Below are 10,767 nucleotides of genomic sequence, written 5' to 3'. Positions count from 1 at the left end.
AGTGTGCAGGAGGCAGCTGATCGATGTTTCTCTCTCATCGATGTTTCTAACTCTCTATCCCTCTCCCTTCCTCTCTGTAAGAAATCAATAAAATATATTTTTAAAAAATTGGAAAAGAAGTAAAAATGTCCTTATTTGCAGATGACATGATACTGTACAGAGAAAAACCCCAATTATTCCATCAAAAAACTACTAGACTTAATAAATGAATTTGGCAATGTAGCAGAATACAAAATTAACACCCAGAAATCTATGGAATTTTTATATACCAACAGTGAACTCACAGAAAAAGAAACTAAAAAAATCAATCCCATTTAGCATTGTACCAAAAAAATTAAAATACCTAGGAATAAACTTAACTAAGGAGGTAAGAGACCTGTACTCGGAAAACTACAGGACATTGAAAAAGGAGATAGAGGAAGACATAAACAAATGGAACATACTGTGTTTATGGATTGGTAGAATCAACATCATTAAAATATCCATACTACCCAAAGCAATCTCCAGATTCAATGCAATCCCCACTAAAATACCAATGGAATATTTCAAAGACCTAGAACAAATTCTCCAAAAATTCATCTGGAATATAAAAAAAGACCCCGAATAGCCACAGCAATCCTGAGAAAAAAGAACAAAGTTGGAGGGACCACAAAACCAGATATCACGCTACCAGGTGTTCCGTGAATAATGTGGATTTTGTAATCAAAGAAAACACAGTAATTTCAAGAGAAACATCAAAAGTGCTTTATTCAAAGTAATGTCCATCACTAGCTACACATTTCCCCCATCTTTCAGGTAATTTGTGGATACTGTCCCAATAGAACTTTTCTGTTTTGTGGCAAACCATTCAGAGACCCAATTTTCCACTTCTTCATACGTTTGAAGTGCTGCTCAGAAAGTGCGTGTGCCATCGATCGGAACAAGCGGTCATCTGAAGGAGCAAGTTGTGGTGAATATGGTGGGTGGGTTAATACTTCCCAGGGAAGATCTTTTAACATGTCTTTAACTGGTTTTGAAGTGTGTGATGGTGTGTTATTATGAAGCAACCACTTTACCATTTGCAACAACATGGATGGAACTGGAGAGCATTATGCTAAGCGAAATAAGTCAGTTGGAGAAGATAAATATCACAGGATCTCATTCATATGTGGGATACAATGAACAACATAATTTGATGAACAAAACTAGATCCAGAGACAAAATGGCAGGGGAGGGGGGGTTAGAGATGAACCAAAGGACTTGTATGCATGCATATTAGCATAACCAATGGACACAGACACTGGGGAGGTGAGGGCTTGCACTCGGGGGGAGGGGGGGGGTCAATCAGGGAAAAAGAAAACATATGTAATACTTTAAACAATTAAAAGAAAAGAACTAACCCTACCAGCACCTTGATCTTGTAGTCTCCAAAATTATGAGAAAATAAATGTCTATTGTTTAATCTATCCAGTCTATGATACTTTGTTGTGGCAGCCCTAGAAAACTAATACAAAAGACAATGGATGGAGGACTTCCTCATTCTTTTTAACAAGACACTGCCACTGGCAATACAGTGGTTCCCCTTATCCATAGGTAATACATTCCAAGATCACCAGTGTAAGCCTGAAACCGAGGACAGTAATAAACCCTATATAAACTATGTTTTTTCTCTAGACATACATATGATAAAGTTTGATTTATTAATTAGGCACAGTAAGAGATTAACAACAATAACTAATAAAATAGAACAATAATAATATATTATAGTAAAAGTTATGTGAATGTGGTCTTTCTCAAAATGTCATATTGTTCTGTATTCACCCTTCTTCCTGTGATATGAGATACTACAATGCCTACTGATGAGATGAAGTGAGGTGAATGGCTTAGGCATTGTGAGAGCAATAGGCTACTTTATTAGGGTTATTTGAACACAAGCACTAATAATTCCACAGTTTATCTGATAACTGAGACAACTGTGTAAGTGACTAAGTGACTAGTGGACGGGTAGCATTATGCAGTATGGATACACTGGATAAAGAGATGATTCTCCCAGATTTGGATGGAGTTGGAAGGTGAGCTTCCATCATGCTACTCTAAAAAACACTCAATTTAAAACTTAGTGTTTATTTCTGGGATTTTCGGTTTAATATTTTCAGACTGTGGTTTACTACAAGTAACTGAAACCACATAAAATGAAATGTCAAATAAAGGGCAACTACTGTATACCTAGAATATATTGTTAGGGGAAAAATTTTAAGACACATAATAGCTTTATAATTTTTTTAGAAATTATTTTTGTCTATGCATAAAAGAAACATATGTAATTATGTATACTAAACTGATAATAGTAGTTATTACTGAGCATAGTGAGAAAACATTTCTACTTTACTCACTTTTTAATTTCCATTGTTTTTATGTGAGCATTTGTTACTTTAACAATTCTAAGAGTTTTTATCTTTAAGGAAATATGCCTACCTCTCATCCTTTTTCGTGAAGGAAAGTTATTAATACACTAGAGGCCCGATGCACGAAGATTCGTGCAAGAATGAGCCTTCCTTCCCCTAGCTGCCAGCACCGCCTTCGCTCCGGCCGGAGCCACCTTTCTGCCTTCATTCTGGCCCGGAGCCTCCTTTCCACTTTCCCACGCTGCCCAGAGGCCCAGAGCTGCCTTCATTCCGGCTCAGAGCCACCTTTCTGCCTTCCCACAATGCCCAGAGGCCCAGAGCGGTGCGGAACGCCTGCATCATCGCCATGGCGACGAAGCAAGCATCCCACCCCACCCCCGACTGCTCAGTGCCTGCATATGCAAATTAACCCACCATCTTTGTTGGGTTAATTTGCATACTCACTCCTGATTGGCTGGTGGGCGCAGCAAAGGTATGGTCAATTTGCATCTTTCTCTTTTATTAGTGTAGATAAGCCACGTATACTAGAATCGGTTATGGCAGTAACAATTACTTTTTGGCTAAAAAGGGTTGTCGTCAATCAAGTTGTAAACTGTCACTTATGTACGGACACATGATATCAGTCTATTTTATGAGTCATTTTAGGTAATGCCAAATATTGAAACATGAAACTTGGTATTCAGAAATTCTTGGATCTAATTTATCTCCAAACTCACCATGTGATTCCAGACAATGCACCAAGTTATATATGTTCTCCTTCCTATAAAATAAAAATACCTAATATAAGAGTGAATTTCATTAAATTAAATGTATACATATGTCATACTTTTTCTATAAAAAGCTCAATTTTAAAGTTTGATATGTTTGCCATATACATGTAACTTATTTACATAATTGGTTCATTCCTGAATGAATCCTAATTTAGTGAGCAAAATGGTGATTCTATTAAGCATTTACTACATGAATAAATCTGAATTATTACATTATAAATATTTTTTAAATGCATCCTTTTGTAAAAATGAGGAATCACCTCATAATGTATTGTTTAAGTAAATCTGAATTTTCAAATACTAAGTGATATTAATCTTTTACTGTTACCTATTCTTATTTCAGATATAACTGAAATTATTTCCATAAGAACACATAATTTTAAACATGCTTTAATTTACATTTTTCTGGTTTTTATCAATGAACTTAAAAAGAAAAGAAAATTAGTTGGATATATTTTATCATAGATTAACTTATTCAAAAATAACTACTCATTCACTCCTTCTGTATACAAGGTAATGTGCTAAGTTCTAGGGGAAAAAAACAAAGATGAGTATGTCATAATCCATGTCTTCAGAAAGCTACAGTGTAGTATGTCAATAATCCTTTGGGCTTAAAAAAGACATTTGTTGGCGTTGGTTGAAAATTACCTGTGACCTTGGCCATGGCCATGGGTGAGAGTCGGCACCCAAAGCCACGTGGGGCCTCAGCTCACTGTCCACTCGATGTGGGGAGGTGAAACCCAGGCCCCGACACACGCAAAAAGTAAAAATGACATTTGAACTGCTTTAAGAATTTGTTTTCTGGATTCACACACACAAGCATAAATTTTATAAAATATACAATATTTTTATAAAGCTGTTTTAGTTATAAAGCACAAAAGTTCAAATATTAGATAGCAGATATCTAAAATATTGAGAAACACGGCTAATTCAACCTTCATATTGCTTTTTATCCTCAGGCTGAAAAAGCAAGTTTTCCTGCTTTTTAATTTCCAAGGCATTTGGTCTGAACTGAAATAGTCTACAGGGATAAAAAAGCATTATTTTAACTTCAGAAGTAATTGCTATAAATGGTTGAACTACTATCACCAGAGACTCTATGGAATCTTGTTTTTAACTAAATTCACCAAGTTTTGAAGTCTCACTATTTAAGTCTCTTTAACTCAATTACTTGAATAATTGTAGCTTGTTCCTAAACATTCCTGATTGGCTGGTGGGCGCCTCAAAGGTACGGTCAATTTGCATCTTTCTCTTTTATTAGTGTAGATAAGCCACGTATACTAGTATTGGTTATGGCAGTAACAATTAAATTAGTGTTATGTATATGTCCTATAGATAAATACATGACAATTAAATTAGTGTTATGTATATGTCCTATTGATAAATACATGACAATTCTTGCTCAGCATTAAGCACTTACTAGTACCAAGAATACAGTATATTTTTAAGAGCCACATTACACAGCCTATGAGACTCATTATATTATACTAGAGGCCCGGTGTACCAAATTTGTGCACGGGTAGGGTCCCTAGGACTGGCGGGCAATCAGGGCCAATCAGGGCCTTCCAGCTGGCGGCCAGGGTCTTCCTTCCCTGTCTGCCGTCTGAGGCTTTCCTTTATTCTGCACCGCCCCCTGGTGGTCAGTGCATGTCATAGCGAACTACTGGTCCCCAATCGAACTCCCGTGGGGACAATTTGCATATCAGGTTTTTATATATAGATTTGTTAAATGACTATATAAATGTAATTTAGCAAAACCCTAAAACATTCCATTTATAACTATTTAACTAATAAATGATCTGTCTATATGAATAAGATATGAATCATTGCCTATGACTATAGAGATAACTTTTAAGATAACCTTCTTCCAAAGCTACAGGACCATAGTAACTACTCAGAGACCTAAATTAATACACTCACAAACACACTATAAAGTTAGAAAACCAATGCAAATAAATGAAACTAGATCACCAACTTAAACCATACAAAAAAAATAAGCTCAAAATGGATAAAAGACTTAAATGTAAGATGGGAAACCATAAAAATCTTAGAAGAATTCATAGGCAGCAAAGTATCAGACATTATTTTGTAGCAATATCTTTACTGATACATCTCTTAGGGCAATAGAAACTAAGGAGAAAATAAACAAAGGGAACTACATCAAAATAAAAAGCTTCTGCACAGCAAAAGAAACCATCAACAAAACAATGAGAGCCCACTGCATGGGAGAACATATTTGCCAGTGTTACATTGGATAAGGGTTTAATCTCCATAATTTATAGAGAACTCATACAACCTAACAAAAGGAATATAACCAATCAAATCAAAAAATGGGCAAAGGACCTAAATAGACCTTTTTGAACGAGGACATACAGAAGGCTGAGACATATGAAAACATGCTCAAAGTCACTAATCATCCGAGAGATGCAAATCAAAACAACGAGGTACCATCTCACACCTGTCAGAATGGCTATCATCAAAAAATCAACCAATGACAAGTGCTGACAAGGATGTGGTAAAAAAGGAACCCTCATACACTGTTGGTGGGAGTGTAGACTGGTGCAGCCACTATGGAAAACAGAATGGAGTTTCCTAAAAAAACTAAAAATGGAACTCCCATTTGACCCAATAATCCCACTTCTAGGACTATCCCAAGAAATCAGAAACACCAACCAGAAAGCTTATATGCACCCCTACCTTCATAGTAGCACAATTTATAATTGCTAAGATTTGGAAACAGCTTAAGTGCCCATCAGCAGATGAATGGATTAAATAACTGTGGTATATCTACAAAATGGAATACTATGCTGCTGTAAAAAAAAAAAAAAAAGAAAAGAAAAGGAACTCTTACCATTCGCAACAGCATGGATGGACCTGAAGAGCATTATGCTAAGCGAAATAAGCCAGTCAGAGAAAGATAAACATCACATGATCTCACTCATTTGTGGAATATATTGAACAACATAAACTGGTGAATAAAAATAGATTCGGAGACATAGAGGCATCAAACAAACCATCAAACCTCAGTGGGAAGGCAGGGGGAAACAAGAGATCAACCAAAGGACTTGTATCCATGCATATGAGCATGACCAATGGACACAGATAATAGGGAGCTGGGGGCATATGCTGGTGGGCGGAGGCAGGCGGGGAGAGGTCAAGGGGGGGGAAAGGAAACATATGTAAAACTTTCAACAATAAAGAATTTAAAAAAAAAAAAGAAATATAACTTGCAAAAAAAATTAAGTTGGAAAACCTCTGGTGCAATTAGAACCACTATGTCAGCCTAAAAATGCACTGTGTAATAAATACAGTAGCCACTAGCCACATATAACTATTTAAGTTTCAATTTATTAGAGTTAAGTAAATTTTAAAATTCAGTTTCACTAGCCACTTTTCAAATGCTCAAAGTCACACATGGCTGGTGACTTACTATACTGGACAGTGCAGGTACAGGATATTTCTATCGGACAATGCTGGTCTAAAGAATCATTACCAGCCCTAGCCGGTTTGGCTCAGTGTATAGAGCGTCAGCCTGTGGACTGAAGGGTCCTGAGTTCGATTCTAGTCAGGACATGCCCGGGTTGCGGGCTCGATCTCCAGTAGGGGGTGTGCAGAAGACAGCAAATCAGTGATTCTCTCTCATCATTGATGTTTCTATCTTTCTCTCCCTCTCCCTTCCTCTCTCAAATAAATAAAAAAATTTAAAAAAGAATCATTACCATATTTTGCCTTAGTTAATAAACAAACAAACAATCCAGTTTCATGATTTCCTTTGGCATCTCAACCACTGAAGCATACCAAAACCATCACCATAAAAACTTCTCAAGAGTCACCACTTCAGAATTCTGGTGGTAAGGCATGGAATTCTATGAAGGATTAAATCAGCTGCCATTTGAAGTGACTATCCAGCAAATACACTGACCGGCCAGATTATTAAGATCCCGCCAACAGTACAATGAAGTGAATTAGTTATGCAAATAATAATAATAATAATAATAATAAAACCTTGAGAGTATTTGCTTGGGAAGTTTTCAATATTCAGTTTTTTTGGAAGTGTCAATGAAGTACTGATGGGGTGGTCATAATAATCTGGCCACTCAGTTTATATGCAGTGGGAATCTCAAAGTTCCAAAAGATCTCTAGCTTCTGCAGCTCAGAGTTGGCTCCAAAATAGTCAGAACAAGAGAACACGCTATCTACTTCAGCTACTAACTCAGGTAGAAACTTCATGCCCATGTTTAATACATCTGTTTCTATGGTGGGGGGGGCGGGGGGGGAGAAATTCCAAATAGCTGATTTATCAAAGACTTCATAATTCATTCACTTTGAGACTGCTAATATAATTATAATCCCTACTTTATTGTTTTTGTTTCAGCTTTTACATATCTAACATAATAAGTTATATCTTAAATAAATGTTCTATTGCCCTGGCCGGTTGCTCAGTGGTTAGAGCGCCGGCCCATGGACTAAAGTGTCGCAGGTTTGATTCCTAGGTAAAGGGCACATATCTTGGCTGCAGGTTCCATCCCCCGCCCCAGTTGGGGTGCGTGTGGGAGGCAACCAATCAATGTGTCTCTCTAGTATGGATGTTTCTCTCTGTGTCTCTTCCCCTCCCTTCCACTCTCTCTAAAAATCAATGGGGGAGGGGGATGGAATCCTCGGATGAGGATTAACAAAACAAAAAATTAATAAAAATGTGGATCTAAATTTCAATTGCTTGAAAAATTTACTTTTATACATTGATAGATGTCACCTGATACAATGTCACTGTGTTAAATAATAAAGGTAATACATTTGATCTAGTACATAGCAAACACTATAGCATAGATGTACCATGTACTAGATATAGTCCTATTTACTCTCTGATAAAAGATTAAGCAATTACACAAACCACAACTAGAGTCTGAGCATAAAACAAGAGCAGTAGGCTAGTAGACAGAAGAACAAGTCATAGCCCCAATACTGCCACAACTTTTAGTCAAGTCACCTTACAATTCTGGGTCTAAGCTCTTAGTTCAAATGAATGATCTCTAGGGTTCAATTCAGCTCTATACTTTAGACTTCACTGTAAACTGTTACTTTATTTTTTCTAAATAGTAAACAACTCTATTAATTTTTTTAAAAAACACCAAACAGATCTGTCAACAGCTTAACATAGTAATAGTAATCACAAGAGAAAAAAGATTTCAACCAGTTTCCCACATTTCCAGAACATAGTGGCCTGTAGTTGTGTTCCATAAACTGTATTCTTTAAACATTTATTAACCACAAACAGTAAAACTTGCTGAAGAATGAATGTCAGATTCAAGTTCTGGCTCAATCACTTATTAGCTATATGACACTGGGCAAGTTAGTTCATCTCTGTGCCTTGCTTTATTTACTACATATATTTTAAATTACAGTCATAATGAAAAATAAATGAGGTAATATACATAAAGCACAAGCTCAGTGCCTGGCACACAAAAATCATTCATTAAATCTTAACCATTTTTAACTCTGAGCTAAATCCCATTTTAAAGAACTCTTAAGAACAGACCACAACTTTGTTATAAAGAAATTTATGAGCTGAGCATTTACAAATCATTTTGTTATATAAGATCTTCATTATAGTCATATTTCTCATGTTGAAATTTTAGCTTTTTATGCCTTCTGGAATGTGGCTGTCAACTCTATCTTGCCATATTTTCAGCTTTTTAAAAAAGCATTTATTAACTAGTTAAAACACATAACAAACATAATAGTACACTTACCTACAATTCATCAGCATGGTTAAATTATCTATGTACTACTAGTCTCAAAAAATAAAACAAGTATCTAATTCAAAAATACTAACGGAAATGCATAAAAATTAATATCTGGATAAAGTGTTTATACCATTATCATTTTAGAAAACACCCACTTTGATTCTACATACACTCCTATATTTTAATTTCTTAAAAAATCCTTTTTAAAAATGAGTACGTGATAAAGAATACAAAAGTTAATGTGAGGAAGTTCTCCATCTCCTCAGACTCTAAAAATTAGAGTTATTCAATGAAATAATCCAAGAAACCACATTATAAAGTCAATCTTTGTTTTTTTCTCAGGATAAAAATGATTCAATTGGGGTTGCACTCCTATCCAAGAAGCTGACAACACCAACACCAGATATGATGAACTAAACATAAAAGGAAAAATATAAGAAAAGAAATTAATATAATCATTTCAAATAGTAAAATTTTATATTCAAAATAAGTATAGCATATAAAAATAAAGTTCAACTAACTCAAATTAGTCTAAGATTAACATGCTAGATGTAAGAAACATTAAACCTTTCACAGTTTTGCTTATATACTTAGGAGAGTTTTTTTTAATGGAATGATTTGTATGACACAGTAATTTAAACACTGTTCAGAAAAATATGATCTGTTACTTGTTTGCTCTCAAATTTCCCAAGAAATCAGGCATTAATATCATTTCACTAATATAAAAGCTTTAAGTTGTTTCATTTTACAAACAATTCTTTCATTTTTGTCACTAGTGGCATATCTATGCAGGTTTATAATTTAGAATTCTAATCCCAAATGAATAAAGCTTTAAGGATTCAAAGTGGGTTCTTAACTGTAAGTAACATTCTAATATTTCCAACTCTAGTTTTGTGATCTCAAGAATTTCCAACTATTTCAAGTAGATACTAGAAAATTAATTTTAATATCCATTATCTTAAAAATACTGCACAACAAAAGAAACCAGCACCAAAATAAGAAGAGAACCCACTGTATGGGAGAACATATTTGCCAAATGATAAGCCTGATAAGGGGTTAATTTCCAAAATATATAAAGTACTCATACAACTCAATGAAAGGAAGACACACAACCCAATAAAAAAATGGGCAGAGCACCTAACAGATTTCCTAAAAGAGGACATACAAATGGCCAAAAGACATGAAAAAAATGCTCACCGTCACTAATTATCAGAAAGTTACAAATTAAAATGACAATGAGGTATCACCTCACACCTTCCAGGTGGCTACCATCAATAAATCAACAAACACATGCTGACAAGGATGTGGAGAAAAAAGAACCCTAGTACACTGCTGGTGGGAATGCAGACTGGTAAACCACTATGGAAAACAGTATGGAGTTTCTTCAAAAAATTAAAAATGGAACTGCCTTTTGATCCAGTGATCCCACTTCTAGAAATAGATCCTATGAAGACAGAAACACCAATCAGAAAGAATGTATACACCTCTACGTTCATAGCAGTGTTATCTACAATAGCTAAGATCAAGAAACAGCCCAAGTAGATGAATGGATTAAAAAACTGGTACATTTACACACTAGAATACTATGCAGCTATAAAAAAAAAAAGAAGGATCTCTTACCCTTTGAGACAGCATGGAGGGACCTGGAGAGTATTACACTAAGTAAAATAAGCCAGTCAGAAAGACAAGTATCACATGATCTCACTTATATGTGGAATCTAATGAACAAAACAAACTGATGAACAAAGTAGGTCCAGAGACATTGAAGCATGCAACAGACTGACATATTTCAGAGGGAAGGGGGAGAGGTGATAGTTAATCATTGAATTTATATGCATATATGCATAGCCATGCCCAGACAATGGTATG

At 35.4% G+C, this 10,767-nt stretch overlaps 1 protein-coding gene across 5 annotated transcripts in view; it reads right to left on the bottom strand.

Annotated features, from left to right (window-relative positions):
- Window positions 1-10,767, bottom strand: part of LOC102248425 (zinc finger protein 280D) — a 47,035-nt gene that overhangs the window by 25,653 nt on the left and 10,615 nt on the right. For 2 of the 5 annotated variants that reach the window (XM_014540350.1, XM_014540352.1), the window contains one exon: window positions 3,101-3,144. In XM_014540350.1, coding sequence (XP_014395836.1) covers window positions 3,101-3,144 — 44 coding nt within the window. Of the gene's footprint in view, window positions 1-3,100; window positions 3,147-4,089; window positions 4,110-8,904; window positions 8,937-10,767 lie in introns of those variants that run through there. The other 3 variants (XM_014540351.1, XM_005867007.2, XM_014540353.1) reach the window with 3 other exon arrangements.

Source organism: Myotis brandtii, unplaced genomic scaffold (genome assembly GCF_000412655.1).
Source record: "Myotis brandtii unplaced genomic scaffold, ASM41265v1 scaffold242, whole genome shotgun sequence".
Lineage (NCBI taxonomy): Eukaryota > Metazoa > Chordata > Mammalia > Chiroptera > Vespertilionidae > Myotis > Myotis brandtii.
The sequence above is the reverse complement of the archived record's forward strand: the minus strand, read 5'-3'. Positions and strand labels throughout refer to the sequence as shown.